General features: G+C 44.4%; 1 protein-coding gene across 1 annotated transcript; it reads left to right on the plus strand.

Annotated features, from left to right (window-relative positions):
• Positions 1 to 6,141: 6,141 nt before the first annotated feature.
• LOC123377748 (putative P2Y purinoceptor 10) lies at positions 6,142 to 18,555 on the plus strand. The gene is made up of 2 exons (XM_045030981.1): positions 6,142 to 6,313; positions 16,704 to 18,555. The coding sequence occupies exon 2, from the start codon at positions 16,758 to 16,760 to the stop codon at positions 17,856 to 17,858; it is 1,101 nt and encodes a 366-aa protein (XP_044886916.1). The 5' UTR covers positions 6,142 to 6,313; positions 16,704 to 16,757; the 3' UTR covers positions 17,859 to 18,555.
• The last annotated feature ends 2,724 nt before the right edge of the window (positions 18,556 to 21,279 follow it).

The raw sequence follows: 21,279 nt of genomic DNA on the forward strand, positions 1-21,279 counted from the left end.
ACTCGATATAGACTAAAGTAAAAGTGACCCCTGTCAGATATCACAGTCTACACCCAATATGTGAATATGACATGAGACTTATGTCTTTCCCCATGGGAAAACACCTGACTTCTCTCCCCTCCCACTTTTAGAAAGTCCCATCTACAGATTTGCACTGATTTCCTTTGGCTCTGAAATTTGAAAGTAAAAATCAGGAATGAAAGGGCTTTTATTTGGTTTAGACGTACAACATTAAACAGCATCCCCAACTCATTTTCTGCTTAGGCCCAGGCCTCATGACCCTTTTGGTTAGTATGGCTCACACTTCAGCATTTCTACAGCCTACTTGGTTGAGAGATGGTGGTTCACGAATGGAAATGGTAATCACATGATCTAGAACCACACATCCCATGGGTCAGACCTTGTGGGTTGCATCAGCAGGTTTACTTGTCATTTCCTCCACTCCTTTTACAGTAAGTTTGCTTCATATGCAATCTGAAAATTGCTTTCATATTCAGTTCCCTGGAACCAGGGCCGGATTAACTTTTTGTGGGCCCGGCGCCAAACATATTTGTGGGCCCCCACTGGGGAAATAAGGCATGTGATGGGGGCGGTCCGCAGAGCGAGGGGCCGGTTGGGGGCAATGAGATGCAGCGCAGCAGGAGTGGCCCCACTCAGCCCAGCACAAGGGCACTATTTACAAACCCCAAACTGCTAGACACACACTGGCCCGCCCAGCCCTGCACTGCCAGCGTGCCCCTTCCACACGGCCCCCCTGCCAGTGCCCTGCCCTTATGCCAGTGCCCCCTCAACCAGAGACTCCCCCCACAGATCCCTATGCCCAGCGCCCCCTCACCCAGAGACTTCCCCCACAGACCCCTATGCCCCGTACCCCCTGCCTAGAGATCCCTCCCGCTGACATCCCACCACAACTGCACAGCACCCAGCACACCATACCCCCTGCCCAGCTCCCCCACCCACAGATCCCCTACTGTCCAGCATCCCCTTCACAGTCCCACCAACTCAGCTGTACAGCGCCCCATATTCCTCAGGGAATTCTGCATCAAACTCAGTGCATAATATTTTAAAATTCTGATTTTTTTTTTTTACAATAAATAAATGTGGAAGCTCCACCACGGCAGTGGGGAGCACAGGCCACTGGCTGCATGGAGGTGGGAGAATACCCTGCAGCCTCCCCCACCGCCCTGGAACAGGGACTTGGCAGTGAGACTGAACCTGACCCTGACACAGCACAAGGGCCAGGCCTGCCCCAGAAACACCCTGGGGCCCTGCCCCTTTTGCACCAGGCACACCAGGTGTGGGCAGGGAGTCTCAGCCAGCAGCAGGATGCAAGTGCAGAGGGACTTAGTGTGGGGGTATCCAGATGGTGGTAAGAGAGTCCTGTGGGGGGGGTAAGAGGGTTCTGTGGGGGGCAGTCTGGGTGCAGGCAGCTCAGTGGGGGATCTGGATGCACAGGGAGGTTCCAGGTGCAGGGGCAATGGGAGTCTGCAGAGGGGACCAAATGAAAGTGGTTAGAGCTCAGCCGGGGTGTGTGTGGGGGAATCTGGGTGCAGGGGAGGTGGGGTTGTTGTACTTAAAGTACTGAACAGGATCTTTTCAGGGGGAATAAGGCAAACACCACATTCATTGGTAATACATGTATCAATCAACACTGTATCATATGCATATAATCTATATTAACACTCATGCACTCACTTACACACACACACACACACAAACACACTCTGTCTTGTTGTTGTTCCCAACCAGTTGTTCCCCTTAACTTCACTGGCCAGGTGAGTTAGATGTGGGAGGGGTGGAGCCGGGCTTCTGCCCATCTGGATCAATGCTCCGATGTTGACAAGACCCAGGGTCCTCTGCAAGACACCTCACATTTATAGCAGCTTCCCTCTCATGCAAGTCTGTGTCAGATTCAAAATCTGCGTCCATTGGTCCTTTGTGCTGCTTCCTTCTGGGTGTTGTCCCAATACTGTTCAAAGAAGGTGTTTCCAAAAGAAGGTGCTTGATTCTAACCCCCCCCCTCCACCGAGGCCGTCAACATGTCTGCTCTTCTTTAGTGAGCCCACTTGACAAGTTTGATTGTCCTTGGGTCTGGCTTCCATCCCCTCTCCAACTAGCTGCCTGGAGGTGCCTGCCTTCCATGCCTTGCTCATTCACACCTCATTCATTCAACACGCTAATTGATTAAGGGAGTGTGGGGAGGGGGAATCTTATTCTACTCCTAGCAAAAAGACATTTTTCTTCTACTTTAACTATCCTTAGAAGCTAGTACATTATACCAAGGCTTAACACAAAGTTTTCTATAAGTTTTTCCTTTTTTCCTTATTTGTACTTCCTTACCCTATTAATGTTGGGGTGCCCTTCTCCCATAAGTTACGAGTCCATTTACCTCAAGCTTATTAGCATATACATCATTAGTTACCATGGCATTCCTGTGGTCAGACATCTGTTGATGTTCCTAAAGTAAAATATCACAAACAGGTACAAACTAGTAAGCTTGTGGTTACCTGTCAGCAGTTCAGTTACTCCAGCCTTCTATCTTGTGATATCTTATGATCTATGGTTACTCTTGGTTAGCTGCTTATGCTAAGGCTTTTTGGGCCTTATGCCTTGTTTAGCTAAGCTACTGTCTTGTCTTACATGCCTTTTTGGCTCATTACATTACTGCCTTAACTTATACCCAGGCCTTACCTAGAAAATACCTACGCCTATAGGCTACTTCTGAGAGGGCTTGTTCCTTGCAGGTTTGACACACAATCCCTCACCTGATGTGCCTTTTAATATTTCAGTAGTACCTGGTGAAATACTACCAGTATTTCAGAGGTAAGTGGTGGTCCTCTCCCCCAAAAGATCAGAACCCTGTTTTGCTAGGCAATGTACACAGAGTAAGAGAGGGTTGCCAACTGACAATTTTATCATGGGTGTCACACTGTTTTGTGTTTTTCTTCAAGCTGCTGCTACTGGAGGCAAGGGTTTTGGTGAGAATCTCAGCTTTATTTATTTTTTAAAATGCAAGTTTCTAGCCCTTGTTGCAGAGCAAAACTCTGAAAATATGACCTGAGTGCACCCTACAAGCTCATCACCCACCAGGTAAATAAAAAGAACCCCAAATTTATTTATTTATTAAAATCTCATGCTTTTTAAGAAGATCTCATGATTTGTGGGGCCTGACTCATGATTTGCGAATGCTTGAGGTTGGTAATTCTGCAGTCCCTGACCCAAGGTGCGTGCAAGTGTCAAAACACAAAAGGTAAAGACTAACATGGCCATTAATCACTTTAAAATAAATCTAAGTCTAAATGAATGTCACTCCTGTAAACACTATTTATATCCTTTATGGTGAACTTCAGCCCTTGTCAGAGGGCCTAAACGAGTCATATGCACCACTTGACTCATGAAGGTCAGGTTTAAGTGGGCTCTCTAAGTAGTGCATGGGCTTCGTGCCAGGACTCTGCCCAGTGGTGAATTTCACTTGTTGTGAGTAAAACCCCTTACTTCAGAGAAGTACAACCTTGTTTTACATACATCCTTCAGGTGCATCCTGTTTGATATGAAAACAATGTTCTCAGTTTAGAGAAATGTTGATATGCATTTGTCCTTCTGCCCACAGAATACCAGTTTATAGGCTTAAAAGGATATACATTTAATTTCACTGCCCCTTTCAACTTCCTTGTACCTTCTGTCAGCGTTTATAAAAGCAGAGGTTATACCCTGTAAAACGTGCACTCATGTAGAACTATACTTAAGCAAGGATAGTTAAGCAAAAACATACCTACATAGAGTTTATTCAGTCCATTAGAAGGAAAATTAATATCTGTGGGCACGATTGTCAACCTGTGTAACTTTGGTTGTCAGCGATGTCACATAATAGTGCATTCGGTGATGCTTTCAATGACCTAGAATGTGTGAAAAGGTTTCAGAGGGCAAAATAAACTAAGAGGTAAAATACGACTACAGGGGAAAAGCCCACATTTTAAAACTCTCTCAGTTGGACTGTGTTCCCACCCCTTTGGTTTTGTGGACATTTTAGGGAATGAGTGTGCCATTTCTTTGCTGAAACAGCCACTTTGAAGCAAATACTGGAGAAAATGCACAGAAAATGAATTTTGAATTTGTAAACCTGGTCACTGTCCTCCCAACACTGAGATTCAAAGTTTCCAGTGAGTGCAGGAAGCACATGACATTGCTGACTCTTATTCATATGCAGATCTAATTAAAGTGATTAACAAGCAGGAATAATTCAGGACCCCATAGATCTGTCTATGAGTTTTAAAATATAAGCATGTATGGCCAAACCATGGACCTGCACAAAGCTCTTTTCCCCATAGAACTTTTCACTTGTGCAGGCTGCAGAAAGCAAGTACATACTTGGGGTGTAATAGCAATTGCTGCCTCTTCCCCCACATGGAGGTTTGGACTAGTAGATTCATGTAGTTGCTACATTCCCACTTCATCTAGACAACCCTTCCCCCGACAACTATTTTCTACTGCCCCAGAGAGAACCACTATGAAGCACTGCTTCATGGGCCATGGCGGGCTGGACCAAATAGCGCCTGTTCACTGTAACTGGTACCTTCCCCTGCACAGAGGAATCATGGTGAAACCACTGCTTTAAGGATTTTGTATGTTCAAATGCAGTGGGATGGGGAGGGAAAGGATCAGGATTTGCCCCACAGCAATTGCCAGAGGATTTAAGCAACAAATTATTGTAGATTATACCTTTCCCTCTTCTCCTTCCATCTTGGTACCCCAGTGTGCATCTGCTTGTTTTGAGTGGCCCTAAAACCAACCCAGCAGGATATTATAGCAAGGGAAAGAATATATTTCAATTTAGTCAGCATCTATACTAAGAACTGGGAGCACTACGCCAGCTCTACAGTGCTGCCATGTTATCTCTGCAGATGTTGGGACATGATATGTGATGTACATCATCACATCACATCATTCAGCAGGAAACAATGCAACTGATAGTAACTCACATTGCAATGTACACATGCCATTTTTTGACAACCCAGAAAGTAATATGTCATCACCAGGGCCAGCTCCAGACCGCAGCATGCCAAGCGCGTGCTTGGGGCGGCATGCCGCGGGAGGCGCTCTGCCTGTCGCCGGGAGGGCGGTAGGCGGCTCCGGTGGACCTCCCGCAGGTGTGCCTGCGGAGGGTCCGCTGGTCCCGTAGCTCTGGTGGACCTCCCTCAGGCATGCCTGCGGACCCTCCACAGGCACGTCTGCAGGAGGTCCACCGGAGCCACGGGACCGGCGACCGCCAGGGCGCCCCCCGCGGCGTGCCGCCGTGCTTGGGACGGCAAAATTGCTAGAGCCGCCCCTGGTCATCACCACTGCATGCAGTACCATGCATAAGGAAAGGATATCTTATACACACAGAAAAGGAAATGAATAAGGCAGAGAAGAGAAAGCTATATCTGGAATACATGACACTGGACATTACATGCCTGTATAAGATGAGAGTACTTTTAGAACATTCAAGCTATAAACCATCATATATTTCGGATATGGAAATTAAACCAAAATTTCCCATCTTTCAGTCATTTTGAACTACTTATATCAGGGGTTGGCAACCTTTCAGAAGTGGGGTGCCGAGTCTTCATTTATTCACTCTGATTTAAGGTTTCGCGTGCCAGTAATACATTTTGAAGTTTTTAGAAGGTCTCTTTCTATAAGTCTATAATATATAACTCAACTATTGTTGTATGTAAAGTAAATAAGGTTTTTAAAATGTTTAAGAAGCTTCATTTAAAATTAAATTAAAATGCAGAGCCCCCCAGACAGGTGGCTAGGACCCGGGCAGTGAGAGTCCCACTGAAAAATCAGCTCACGTGCCACCTTTTTAGTATTTGCTCACTAGCAGATTTTTGTGTGTACACAGTTTTAGCAAACAGATGAAGTCCACAATGACAAAACATCACAGGAAAAACTAAAGTATAGCTCAACTGAGGGCATGCACAGAACATAGCAGAAACTCCAATTCTGTGTAAAATTAAAGCCTGAGTTGCATCAAAATAACATCATCTGAATGGTTTTAATGTCAGTAGCTGAAAACACATTGGGTGGCTAAGTGAAAAAAAAATAGAGGATTTCCTGTTATTCAGTCACTGCATCAGTCTGCAGATGTCAGCGGATTTTGGAGTACTAGGGCAAGAGGGTGAAAATTCTCTCTTCATGTGAGAAGTTTTTAAAAATATCTCTATCGTTGGAATCTAGAGCATAAACTGTAGCTAATAAAAACCATTTTGCTTTCTCCCTACCCTTCGCTGTGGATATTTCCTTCTTGAAGAATGGAAGTTAGAACGAGGTAAGATTTATTTTTGCTGAACATTTCCTGTTGTAAATCCAAGACATAACAATATTCAGCAATTCTATCCTATGCTTTTTTCAAGAGAAACTTCAAACATATGCTTGTATTGGTAGGCTGTCCTCAGCAGCCTTTGATAGAAGAGCAATTTGTTGTTTCATTTCTGAGTGGGTGGGTAAGTAAAAAGCAATGCATTGTGATAGAAGGACTGTATGAGAAAACAGCTGAAAACTGTTCTACAGAAAACATTACATTAATTTATAGGATATTACTACAGATCATTCAGTTCTGTTTCACATATTCTCTTTAAGTTGCATGTGTTAAAAAGCTAATGGTAATTACTATTTAAACAAAAGCTGTAGAAAGTCTCGTCTACTTAAATCAGAAACCCTAGAAAACTATTTCAAGTCATCAAGTGGATTTTTATTAAAAAGATGCATTTCCCCACTGCTGCAGTATTTGACTATAATTCCAGAGAGGAACCTTTGCCATAAAGTTCAGATTCAAAGTTTGGGGTTGTTTGGATCTGGAATTAGGGCTACTTCTATATAATTCATAAACAAATAAATAAATAATAATGATGAAAAGACTAGGTTTCTACTGCCTCTTTGAATTTGGAAATCCTAAGCACAATACCACAGAAATGTAGAACTGGGTGGGGACCACAGTGAGTCAGAGTAATGATAATTCCGGCAGTTTCCACTGATGACTACTGTAATAAAGACCATATTAAGTACATAGCAGAAAGTTAGGTTGCTGATATATTAGTGCTTCTTTGCATTTATGTGTATTTTAATTATTGGCTTAACCTGATTAATTGAGCACATGGCTACTCTGTATAACCCACGTTGCTATCACCTTTACCTACATCCTCCCTCCCCTTGTAATGACACCCATTTTGTGTTTCCAGTCTTCAGTTACCCTGTAAACCTTTCACAACAGGAACGGATTGTTAGTATGCATTTATACGGCATCTGATATAATGGTACCTTGAACCTGCTTGAGACCTCTAGGCACTACTGCAATAACAATACCAAAATGGCAAATATATTTAGATGATTAAAAGCTACAATACATTCATATTTTTCCAGGGTCTTAGAAAATATAACTGAGTCATAACATCATTGTCTTTACCCAGGTGTAAATGAGGGCAGCACTTAGAAAGAGTCCAAGGGGCCAGAGACAGAAAGGCAAGAGAGAAAATTCACCAGAGGTTCAGCTGTGAACACACACAAAATAAAAATCACTTATTTCAGGGAGCAAAGAATCCTGTGGCACCTTATAGACTAACAGACGTTTTGGAGCATGAGCTTTCATGGGTGAATACCCACTTCTTCGGATGCAAGTAGTGGAAATTTCCAGGGGCAGGTATATATATGCAAGCAAGAAGCAAGCTAGAGATAACGAGGTTAGTTCAATCAGGGAGGATGAGGCCCTGTTCTAGGTTGAGGTGTGAAAACCAAGGGAGGAGAAACTGGTTTTGTAGTTGGCAAGCCATTCACAGTCTTTGTTTAATCCTGAATTGATGGTGTCAAATTTGCAGATGAACTGAAGCTCAGCAGTTTCTCTTTGAAGTCTGGTCCTGAAGTTTTTTTGCTGTAGGATGGCCACCTTAAGATCTGCTATTGTGTGGCCAGGGAGGTTGAAGTGTTCTCCTACAGGTTTTTGTATATTGCCATTCCTAATATCTGATTTGTGTCCATTTATCCTTTTCCTTAGAGACTGTCCAGTTTGGCCGATGTACATAGCAGAGGGGCATTGCTGGCATATATTACATTGGTGGACGTGCAGGTGAATGAACCGGTGATGGTGTGGCTGATCTGGTTAGGTCCTGTGATGGTGTTGCTGGTGTAGATATGTGGGCAGAGTTGGCATCGAGATTTGTTGCATGGATTGGTTCCTGAGTTAGAGTTACTATGGTGTGGTGTGCAGTTACTGGTGAGAATATGCTTCAGGTTGGCAGGTTGTCTGTGGGTGAGGACTGGACTGCCACCCAAGGCCTGTGAAAGTGTGGGATCATTGTCCAGGATGGGTTGTAGATCACTGATGATGCGTTGGAGGGGTTGGACAGATCCAGACTAACATGGCTACTTCTCTGATACTTTATTTCAGGGAGTATTTTATTGAAGGAGAACTGGATTTAATCTAAATTGACAGCAGCTTGTCAATGGGTGCTAGCTGCATTCATTCCATGTGTGTGTTACAACCAAGAGGCTACTAAACAAAAAACAAGTACGAGCCAGCCAGAGTGGCACATATGTTTTCCCCACATTCAAGTCTGGTCAGCACAATCTCTGTGTTTCTCTTTTTAATGCCTTGAGGCCAAAAAAATCTCAGCTGCATTTAGTTAGCTCCTGGCTGGTTCCTGAGCTGCCTCTAAACCCTTGATGCGAATTTCCCCCCAAGCCCGATGTTATTGGTTAGCTTGGCAGGGCCTCCTTATGAGTACAACATGGAGGTCAGGTGTGTTAGGATTTGGGGGCCTCTCCAAGAGGCAACAAAAAGTCTGTACACCCTTCCATAGAAACCACAAGCCACAGCCTTCAAAAAGCATAGTTAGATACAAATATCTGATTTCTCTGTGAACCACCTAGCAATTTCCAGCCCCATAGCTTCCTCAGAAATACAGGGCCAAGGCCTCACTATTACTCGCCATCAGGCAGAGAAATAGCTTCCAATACCAATCTCCTAGAACTGGAAGGGATCTTGAAAGGTCATCTAGTCCAGCCCCCTGCCTTCACTAGCAGGACCAATTTTTGCCCCAGATCCTTAAGTGGCCTCCTCAAGGATTGAACTCACAACCCTGGGTGGGTTTAGCAGGCCAATGCTCAAACCACTGAGCTATCCCTCCCCCCTGGATTCAAAGAGCAGTTTTTACCAGTAAAGCAAGGATTTAATTAACACTGAGTCTTCAGGCAGCCCTCATGTCTGTTGCGAGATGGAGTTAATTAGTACATCGATATTGAACTCTGTCTTGGGAAGACAACTACCCAGAAAGACAGCACATTTCATGTGTCCACCAGGGAGTTGGGGCTGGTGGGGACTTTTAAAGAGGACAGTACAGCCCTAGAACTCAAGGGGCCTGATACTGGCTTCACCAATGCTGCTGTAAATCAGAAGTAAAGTAATGCTAAAGTACCAACAGTAGCCAGGAAAAGGTGCTAGCAATTTATGACTGTTCACTGGTCTGTTTGGAATAAGGTTTAATTTAGTTGTATTTATCAATTTTTAATGTTAAAAAAAAAGTGCCCAATTACACATGTACCTTGTTAAAGATCAAAATACACCCTCTGTACAAAAAATGCAAAGCAAGGCCAAGCACATTCTCAGGGGCGAGGCTGAGAAAAGAGATGGACATGCCAGGTCACTGAACATGGGCTCTGTTGGACAACTTGGGAAGTGAATTCCACAGTTAAGGGCCTCCACTGACAATGCCCTGATAGCTGTTCCTGTAGGGTTACGTTTTGAGAGTTTGCTTGAGTGCCCTAGATGACCCCATCCTCCTTCTGGCCAGTGCCATCCTTCTCCCTGTTCCAGACTCATGGCCTGCCCCACTCACCCCTTTCGGAGGTGAGCAGTCCTGAAGGCAAGGAGCAAGATGGGTGTGGCTATAGAGGGGACTGGTAAGATGGGCCAATAACCTTGGGGACAGCAAATACCTCAAGTGCTCTGAGACCATGAACAGCAGCAGCACCAAGCTTAAGGGGCCATCACCTTTTGTGGTGTCACCTCCCTCATAGGTGCTGCCAGCACAGACCCCCCTGGCGGGATCAGTGAGGAATAAAAGAAGTAGATGATCAGTTAGCCTAGTGCAGACAAGCACATCAAGGACAACTTAACCCATTCAGCCTGCTGCTTTTTCTCCGACCACTGGCAGCAGCACTCCCCGCCCAATGGTCATCTCTCTCTTCAGCAGCAATTACTTTGTTCACTGTCAGACCATTCACATTAAGCTACACACAGCTTTTCCAAGGACATCTGTTGTGCATATTTAAAAATATACATTTTTGATTTTGAAAAACAAAAGCACGCTAGCTCACACTAACATCTGCTTTGCCAAAGTTAATGGTCAAAACTGGACCTACTTTTCCTACATGAGCAAAGTTCATGTATATTTATCTATATAAGCATTTTTTTCTTTCAGTCTTCAACCTGCTTTAGTGCATTTTTGAAAGAATGACAGGAAAGAAGAGTAAACTCTTGAAAATTGCAAAATGGAATAAGTAGGGACTTAAAAAAATGATGACAAATACCTTGACAGTGTTTGTTGTTGTTGTTGTTTTAGAATACTGTCAAGCCCTGTTGTCATAGCTCCAGACAACAGGATATTGGCACCCTTGCTAAATACAGTCAGCATTACTTCCTCCTAACTACATTGGTCACCCTTAGAAACGTGCCAGTTTTGCTTCAGATAATGGTTACTTTAGCATTTGCAGTAATATCTAAATTTCCCTATGCTTATTCCAAGGAATCAGCAAAATTCTGCAGAGACTGGAGTAAAGTTACTCTGGATTTAATTAAGTACCCACAACTCCAGTTGAAGATAACGGAGGCTGTGGATATTCAGAACCCCTGGGGGGGGGTAGGAAGGGGAATCAGGCCCTTAGTTACCCCAGGGCAAAAAAACTCTCCAGTATTTAAATGTGAGCCCACTATTTGGGGCAGAGATTAAAGATAATCTAGGCATGGCCCAAAAACCTAAACAAATAATTTGCCCCAGTTTTTAATAAGAGTAATGAGAAGCTTCGGGGTAGTAGCAGGGTAGGTAATGGAAGGAAGGATATGGAAGAAGAAATTACCTCATCCGATGTGGAAGTCAAACTCAAACATCTTAATGGGACCAAACTGGGGGGGGTACAGATAATGTCCATCCAATAATATTAAAGGAAGTGGCACATGCAATTGAAAGCCAAATAAACAGGATTTTTAATAGCTCTGTAGACTCATGGTCATACCCTATGACTGGAAAATTGCTAATAAAGTACCTATTTTTTAAGAAAGGGAACAAAAAGATGCAAAAAACTACAGGCCCATTAGTTTGACCTCATTTGTTTGCACAGGCTTGGAACAAATTTTGAAGGAGAAAGTATTTAAGAACAGAGTTAATTGATCATTGGAATAAAATACAACATGGTTTTACAAAAGGTAGATCGTGCCAGACTAACTTGATCTTGTTTTTTTGAGATAACTGATATTTTAGACAACGAAAATGCAGTGGATCTAATCTACCTGGATTTCAGTAAGGCATTTCATACAGTCCCCCATGGGAAATTATTAGTTTCATTGGAGAAGATGGGGATTAATATAAGAACTGAAAGGTGGGTAAGAAGCTTGTTAAAGGAGAATCTACAATGGGTCATATGAAAGATGAACTGTCTGGCAGTTACTAGTGGAGTTCCTCAGGGATCAGTCTTGGGACCAATCTTATTTCACTTTTTCATTCGTGACCTTGGCACAACAAGGGGGAGTGTGCTAATAAAATTTGCAGATGACAAAAAGTTGGGAGGTATTGCCAACATGGGGGAGGACCAGAATATCATACAAGAAGATCTGGATAACCTTGAAAACTGGAGTAATAGAAATGGGATGAAATTTAATAGTACAAAGTGCAAGGGCATGCATTTAGGGACTAACAACAAAATTTTTTGCTGTAAGATGAGGATGTATCAGCTGGAAATGACAGAGGAGGAGAAAGACCTGGGCATATTGGTTGATCACAAGATGACTATCAATATGATGCAGCTGTGAAAAGAGCTAATAGAATCCTAGGATGTATCAGGCAAGGTATTTCCAGTAGAGATAAGGAAGTGTTATTGCCGTTATACAAGACACTGGTGAGACCTCATCAGGAATACTGTTTCATGTTTAAGAAATATTAATTAAAACTTGAACAGGTACAGAGAAGGGCTCTTAGGATGATCAGAGGAATGGCAACTCTACCTTATGAAAGGTGTCAGAGTAGTAGCCGTGTTAGTCTGTATCAGCAAAAACAACGAGGAGTCCTTGTGGCACCTTAAAAGGGCTTGGCTACACTTGCGAATTACAGCGCAGTAAAGGAGCCCCGGGAACCCTTGCTCCAGGCCCCAGCACGCCAAGCGCGTGCTTGGGGCAGCAAGCCGCGGGGGGCGCTCTGCCTGCGCCATGAGGGCGGCAGGCAGGCTGCCTTCGGCTGCTTGCCTGCGGAGGGTCCGCTGGTCCCACGGGTTCGGCAGACCTCCCGCAGGCAAGACCCTCCTGCCGTGCTTGGGGGCGGCAAAATGCCTAGAGTCGCCCCTGCCTTGCTCACTCCCCATCCACACTGGCAAGGAACGTAGAGCGCTCTGTCTCCGCAGCTACAGCGCTGCTGGTACTTCACCTCGGCGAATAGAATAACATTTGCTGTGCCTTGGTTACAATGCACGGGCATCAGTGTGAACGAGGTGTTGGGTTACTGCGCTCTGATTGACCTCCAGAAACGTCCCATAATCCCCTTAAGTCAAGTGGCCACTCTTGTCATTGTTTTGAACTCCTGTAGGAATGCGGAAATGCCCTTTTAAAGCTCCATTTCTGACAGCCAGCATGCAAGCCCTTACTGTGGAATGCTGTGTGTGTGAGAGAGAGGGAGTAAGGGGGGGATCTGCTACTGTCTGAACTTACAAGACAGCACGCTGACATGCTCTCAGCCCCCCAAAACCCCACTCTCTCTCCCCCCCATACACACAACACACTCACTGTCACATTGTACCCCACCCCACCAATTTGAAAAGCACATTGCAGTCACTTGCATGCTGGGATTGCTGCCCATAATGCATTGCTCCCAATGCCACTACAAGTGCTGCAAATGTGGCCACGCCAGTGCGCAAGCAGCTGTCAGTGTGGACTGACTGCAGCGTTTTCCCTACTGCGCTCTCCGAAGGCAGGTTTAACTCACAGCGCTCTACATCTGCAAGTGTAGCCATGCCTTTAGAGACTAACTATTTGGGCGTAAGTTTTCGTGGGCTAAAACCCACTTCATTAGATGCATGAAATGGAAAATACAGAGGCAGATATAAATACACAGCACATGAAAAGATGGGAATTGCCTTATGAAAGGCGACCCAGGCAGCTTGGCTTGTTTAGCCTAACCAAACAAAGGCTGAGGAGAGAGATGATTGGTCTCTATAAATACATCAGAGGGATAAAAACCAGGGAGGGAGACGAGTTACTTAAGTTAAGCACCAGTGCTGACACAAGAACAAATGGATATAAACCAGCCATCAATAAGTTTACGCATGAAATTAGACGAAGGTTTCTAACCATCAGAGGAGGAGTGAAGTTCTGGAACAGCCTTCCAAGGGGAATAGTAGGAGCTAAAAACCTAACTGTCTTTGAGACTGAGCTTGATAAGTTTATGGAGGGGGATGGTGTGATGGGACTGTTTACAATAATGTGTGGCCCATCTGCAACTACTAGTAGCAAAAATCCCCAATGGCCAGAGATGGGACACTAGATGGGAAGGGCTCTGAATTACTACAGAGAATTCTCTCCCAGGTGTCTGGCTGCTGGATCTTGCCCACATTCTCAGGGTCTAAGTGATCACTGTATTTAGGGTTGGGAAGGAATTCCCCCCCAGCTTAGATTGGCAAAGACCCTGGTTTTTTCCCCACCTTTCTCTGCAGCATGGGGCAGGGTCACTTGCTGGTTTAAACTAGCAGGTAAATGGTGGATTCTCTGTAATGTGAAGTCTTTAAATCTTGATTTGAGGACTTCAGCAACTCAGCCAGAGGTTATGGGTCTATTATAGAAGTTGGTGGGCGAGATTCTGTGGTTTGCATTGCGCAGGAGGTCAGACTAGATGATCACAATGGTCCTTTCTGGCCTTAAAGACTATGAGTCTTTGAGTAAAAGGTAAGGGCCTCATCCTGCAAACACTACTAAACACAGGCTGGGATTGTCAGGAGGGCTCAGCACACACAACTGGGGCCAGAGTGCTCTGCTCCTATTTAGAAATCAAAATTTGTGGCTAGAACTTCAGAAGAGCTCAGCATGTGCATGGTAGGTGATGAGCGCTTCTGAAAATCATGCTACAAACTTCTCAGTGGGAGCTCCTGGGTCCAGAGCTCCTTTGAAAATTTGGTCCCAACTGTGGGTTCTGAACTCTGGCCAGGAGCTTTTTAGAAAATTCTAGCTAGAGGGCTTACAAGTGTGAGCAGTTTCATTGACACCAAAATCATATCTTTATTCATTACACATTGTCATCAATTCCAGTCAGATTTTCAAGCACTATGATAAAGATTTTGCAAGATCAGGCTCTGATCTCTTAGAGAGAAGCAAAAGAGACATTAACTCCGATCCAGCTGTGACACCTTGTGGTCAATTTAAAAATTATATTCATAGCATTTGGTGCCCGGGTTAAAATTACATGGTTTAGTCTTAAATGATGGTGTTATCTGTGCCTCATTTTATAACCTGCTGCATGAACAGTAATCCCTTTGCCTAAGAAAATGTTTCCCCAAAAAGGTACTCAGGAAGGGTGAAATTCATTACAGTAAAGAAGGCCTGCACAAGTACCTCTGCACCATTTAAGCCCTCAATGTTGGGCATCTATGGCACATAGAGATTTATGCAGGTGCATATGGGTGAATGTCACCCAAATTGGAGAACTTCTGGGGTAACTGCAGAGAGATATTTTTCCCATCATGTCTAGAATGGTTAGATGTTATTTTCTGTTATTACAAAATGATGACTGCATTATGCCATGTGTGTAGTAATGCATTTCTGATACCGACATAGAAACTGACGCACATTTGGTTAGATATTAGTTTAGTTTATTAGTCCTAAATATGGAGCCAGAGCTCTGATGGATCCGTCTGCTCCTTTCCATCACAGACCTCCTCCACAGTCTGCTGTCTGCTAGCCTTGTCCCTTATTTAAGCTATTTATTGTTTTACTTATGATAATCTAATACAAGACCTCTATGGCAGTTGTTAAAGATGCTCAGACAGTCTCAGTTAATTCAAAACTATATTTATTTAATATCTTGTTGGAGACGTTTGTAGGTCTGCATGGGGACACTGATTCGATGGGCGTTTGAATACAGTGTGCAATGAATGGAGTCAAATGTTATGGAGAACCTAGAGATCTGAAGAGTAGCCTGGCAGCCGGCAACGAGCTGATTAACAGCGTCACTGTGGTATTAGGACACTGTCAGAGTCAGTGGCGTATTATCGCCTAGGCCAACAAGGCCAAGGCCTAGGCCTAGGGCGGCAAATTTGCTCACGCCCCCTCCCCAACTCTGCCCCTTCCCCAAATCCCTGGCCAGCCTCCTCCCCCAGGCGCGCCGCACTTCCCTCCTTCCTCCCCTGGGAGGGAGAAGCGAGTAGCGGCGCGATCGGAGGAGGCAGAGCAGAGGTGAGCTGGGGCCCACAGACACTGGGAGTAACTCGTGGGGGCCGGGAACTGCTCCCCGCCCTAGCTCACCTCCGCTCCACCACTGCCATCCCCTGAGTGCGCCGCAACTCCCCTTCCCTCCCAGGTTTGCCGCGCGAAAGTGCTGGGAGGGAGGGAGAAGCAAGTACTGGCGTGCTCGGGAGATAGTGGAGGTGACCTGGGGCCGGCGGGCAAGGGGAGTAACTCTTCGGGGGGGGGGGGCAGGGAACTGCTCCCTGCCCCAGCTCACCATCACTCCACCTCCGCCATCCCCTGAGCATGCCACAACTCTCCTTCTCCCCACTCCCTCCCAGGCTTGCCATGAGGGAGCGGAGGTGAGCTGGTGCGGGGGGGCGGCAATTTTTTGTGGGCCTAGGGGCGGCAAATTTGTTAATCTGCCACTGGTCAGAGTAGGTTTACGTTCTGGATGGAATTCCATAGGACTACCTCCAGTCAAGGCTGGCTGGCTGATGCACTGAATTCGCACATCTAAGAGATGGCCCAGTTCTTTATCCTTCCTAGTCAACCCACACAACTTTCTGATCAGTGCTGGCTGGCTATGGGACCCTGGCAGAATAGGGTTTCCGGATAGCTTGTGTGTCTATACCCAAATCCCAGAAGACTTTGGGCTGGTGAATGACTGGAATCAATAAGTGAATATGACCCAAGGATGCAGATGTTCCAGAAACAACTACTCATGCTGGGATGGCTACAGAGTCATTCCATTGATAACTGTATTGGGCGCTTGGTCAAGTGACAAAAATCTCTTTTATGGCCCTACCACAGATGGTAAAAGCATCCTCTTTGCTTGTCATTTTAATCTCAGTTTCTGTAATAGAGTGAACCACAAAGCTTTTCTTTATACTTCTTCCTTTTCAATAGGTATTTACTATGTGTAAGGTCTCATTTAAATGTTTTTGTCTGAATTAGAAAATACAAACATCAATATTAATAAACACTGAACAGTTTTTGCCTTTCCTGTCTTTGTTTTTACTCTCTACAGAAATCCTTCTTCCATCCCCGTCATCTCCTAAATGAATGCACAGATACATTCAAGATGCTGAGCCACGGATCTTCAGGAAACTGCACTGATCCTCATATGGGATTTCAGTCCTCCCTATACGCAACCACTTACACCATAATATTCATACCTGGTCTTCTGACAAACAGTGCTGCATTATGGGTTTTATGTCGCTTCATCAGGAAGAAAAACAAAGCTGTTATTTTTATGATTAATTTGGCTGTCGCTGATCTTGTACATGTTCTCTCATTACCTCTTCGAGTGTATTATTATATAAACCACACGTGGCCTTTTGGGAGTTTCCTTTGCCAGTTATGTTTCTACCTGAAGTATCTCAACATGTACGCAAGTATTTGTTTCCTTACCTGCATAAGCATTCAAAGGTACCTTTTCCTCCTCCATCCATTCAAAGCCAAAGACTGGAAGTGCAAGTATGATGTCACCATTAGTGCTGTTGTGTGGATCATTGTTGGGGCTGCTTGCTCACCAGTTCCAATCCTGAGAAGTCCTACCTTATCCAACAATACAAACACCTGCTTTGCAGATCTTGGAGTGAAGCAAATGACTATGGAAGCTTCTATTACTTCAGTAACAATAGCTGAATTATTAGGGTTTGTGGTCCCCCTAGTTATTATTGCATACTGCACTTGGAAAATGAGACACTCTCTACAGGAGTGTCAAGTGCCCTTGCAACAGAGAAGTGAGAAAGAGAAAGCTTTACGGATGATTCTGATGTGTGCAGCTGTATTCTTCATATGTTTCACACCATATCATATAAACTTTCCTTTATTTATGATGGTGAAACAGAATGTTATTACAAACTGCGCCATACGCAGAAGCACTCTTCATTTTCATCCAGTTTCTTTATGTCTTGCAAGTTTGAACTGTTGTCTGGATCCAATCCTCTACTACTTTATCACATCAGAGTTTCAGAACAAATTATTGCGATGTAGCGGCTTTGCCCTCAGGAGCTGTCTCGTGGACAAAGAGAGTGACTCATCTTTCCAAGAAAACAGCGATGATATTAAAACACAAAACCCTTTTTCACGTTTTAAATTTCGGTCTCTTCCAAAACTCTGGTCAAATAAATACACAGAAACTCCTCTAACTGAACCAGAGGTGCTTTTATTACAATAAGCTTTTTGAAACTCAAGACCATTTGTTCAGCATAGGTGCAGTCCAAAGCTCAAATGGAGATCACATTAAGCCCAGAAATATGCACTGAATAACATCTCTGGCCATTATATCCAGGGTATCCAGCACAGAAAGACATTTTAACTTTATTGTTTTGTTTTTTTAAATATCATCCACCCCAATCACTACAACCTCCCCATGCAAAATTCTCTCACACTTCTTGAGTTACCGGTTATTTATCTTCCTTAAAAAGATGCTCCCGAATGTAATCCTAGCAGCTGATCTATATACATGGCCGCCGAGAGCAGGTTCGGGCCCCTCAGCAAGGGCGGACCAGCTAAACAGGGCCGACAAAGCCAGGGAAGCTGGGGCCCAGGCCCCCTTCCAGACAGCCAGGCCCCGGTAATTTGTACCGGCTTCCCCCCTGCCTCGTTGGCCCTGTCTATATATTGAAATACCATTGACCATAATGGGAATTCCAGCCACCAAACAGTTACAAAACAGCTACAACCTAGGGCTCCACATAGGCCATTTCCATTGCTGACACTGATGCACCCATAAAAATGTTATGTCATGGTTATGTCTCTGCTTTTAGACAATCCTTGCCCTAAAGGACTTTTACCCAAGGTACATTTAGAATATCTGGTATATCTGTGAATACATTTTAAAATCATTAAATTAATGTTTTCTAGTGAAAATAGTAGCTTGGTTTGAGTCTTGATTAATACAATTGTTTCAATGGATTTCAACAGAAAAGGAATAATTTCTGATAAGATAAAATATTTGACATTCTTGAAAATCCTATCAATATTCTGGGTTGCTGGGAAGGGTTCCATTTTTGCTTGAATTAATAGCAACAATACAGCCTTCAAAATGACAATTTATTCAGGAACAAGAGTGAATTAAACTTCAGCTTAAATACTAAGTCCAAAAAGTTCTAAGCTGCAGAAGCTCTGGAAAATTGTAGTTACTAGGCTGCACTTGTTCAGCAGAGAGGTCAGTTTATTGAGAAATAAAAAAAAATGCTTTCAAGCAACTCTGCTCTTCAGCAGGATTCACTCTGAAATACTCAATCCTTGTCTAGACTAGGGAAAAAAAGTTGTTGTTTTTTTAACCTCCACTGAGTTAGCTCATTTGAGCTAGTTAAGTCAATTGAAAGCCCCAGTTAATGTCACTGTAGGCACAGCTTAAAATTGGCAAGCTGTGTTTTAGACTATGTTTTCCCTGGAAAAATGTGTACTTTTATGTCAAGATAGCTCTATCAATGTAAAATCCTAGTAGAGACAACACACAGGTAGTTTTTACCTCAGTGTAGCTAGTTGAGGTCAACCCCAGGTGGAGGGCATAGTATTGAACCTCAGCTAGCTACACTGAGGTAAAAATCACCAGTTCATTGTCTCTGCTAAGATTTTACATTAAGGTTGCAAACTCAAGTCAGTTACCTCTGTGTAAAAACATACCTTTTTTAGTGATGAAGACAGCCTTAGAGTCCTGCTTAGACTATAATTTGACCTGCTAAAAATCAAGCTAAAGATGTCTACAGAGGTTAAGTGGGGGTTTCAGTTGAGTTGAATTGGCTCAACTGAGTTCACTCCATTGAAAAAAGCACCTTTTTCGTTGTCTAGACAAGGCCTTGGACACTCCATAGCCTCTTCTGTTCAAAATTGTAGCGGTGGCGGCCCATAGGACCTCTGGGGAATGGCAGATGCTGAGATGGTTATTTACTAGATGAACATTAAAGAACAGATTGTGTGTACAAAGGAGGATGAGGAAGAGGGACCATAGAGACTTCTCCATAACTCGTTTACCCTTGTAGAGACCAGGTACAGTTGCAAGGAGGCGCTCTACTAACCAGCATTGCCAACTCTCATGATTTTATCGCAAGTCTAATGATATTTGGGCATTTTACTTAAAGCCCTAGTTCCTGGAGTCATGTTAAAAAAAGCTGAGATTCTCTTGTAAATACGTTTCTAGCCCATGTACTTTCAGAGAAAGCTTAAAAATGTGACCTATGTGCACCCTAAAGGCTCAGAAACCAGGAGGCACATAAAGAGAACACAAAATGTGTTATTTTTTTTTAAATGAATTTTAAACCAATCTCATGATTTTGGCCTAATTGATGATTTTTTTGAATGTTCGTCTTTGACACCACTAAAGCTATGGCTACATTAGCGCTTCAAAGCGCTGCCGCGGCAGCGCTTTGAAGCGCTAAGTGTAGTCAAAGCGCCAGCGCTGGGAGAAAGCTCTCCCAGCGCTGTCCATACTCCACCTCCCTGTGGGGAATAACGGACAGCGCTGGGAGCCGCGCTCCCAGCGCTGGGGCTTTGACTACACTGGCGCTTTGTAGCGCCGCAATTTGCAGCGCTGCAGAGGGTGTTTTTTCACACCCTGCTGCAGCGCTGCAAATTTGCAAGTGTAGCCATTTCCCAGCTAGCATTGCCAATGGTGCAAACAGAAACACAGTGAGAGTGTATCCACAGTCACTGGAGAGGGCCCTGAGTGAGGGGGTGGAACAAGCTTGTATCTGTTTAAAGAGTGGCGTGCACCAGATTGCATAGGCCAGCCCTACAGTATAGAGAAGCAGAGCCCAGCAGAGAGGCTGGATCCTGGTTCTATATTTTACAGGGCTGATGCTGTGAACTGCTCAATACCTCTTGTAGGGGCAGAATCCCCTCACCACACAAGTCAACAGGAATTGAGGGTAGACAGCTCCTCTTGAGGCAGTCAGCAAATGTCAACACAACCCTGGGCTGAATCGAATTCTGATACGGCACTGGTAAATGAAAAAAAAGGGCTGATCATTGTGACGGGATCCCCCCAGGGTACAGCCTGAGGCTGTGGGACCGCTGTGCCCCCTTAACTCTCTCCAGCTGGGCTCTCTCTCACAATGCCTTGCTAGTGTCCAGCAGCGATTCCTCCAGGTGCTGTGATCACTCAACACAACTGCATGTGGAGCCCCACACCCAGCTAGGTTGCATGAATGCTCCCAGAGCCACTCCTGAATCTCACAGGGAAAGGCACCCGCCAATTCCCCGCGTGCTCCCCCGCCCCTGCTCCCAGTACTGTACCCCAGGAATATACCATCTAATTTATTAATTGGTTCACCACTGCAACAACCACCAGCCTTTGTCAAACCTGAGCAGATTTGCTCCCACACTTCATACCAACTCACTGGTAAAGATAAACAGTTAAACAAATGTATTGGCTATAAAAGAGAGATTTTTAAGTGATAGTAAGTGATTGGTAACTAACTTTTACTTTTTGCCTAAAGAAATAAAATATAAGCATGCAGTCTAAATTCTCAACCCTATTAGACTGGGCAACATCTAGATAAAGCAGATTTTCTCACCCCACTGGATATTGCAGTCCATAGTATATACATTTCACCTTTGAAACCTGGGCCAGTCTCCTCAGTTGGAGTCTC

Source organism: Mauremys mutica, chromosome 9 (genome assembly GCF_020497125.1).
Source record: "Mauremys mutica isolate MM-2020 ecotype Southern chromosome 9, ASM2049712v1, whole genome shotgun sequence".
Lineage (NCBI taxonomy): Eukaryota > Metazoa > Chordata > Testudines > Geoemydidae > Mauremys > Mauremys mutica.

Bases quoted from the DNA above. Each gene is read 5' to 3' on its own strand.
- LOC123377748 (XM_045030981.1), top strand. From the start codon at position 16,758: ATGCTGAGCCACGGATCTTCAGGAAACTGCACTGATCCTCATATGGGA.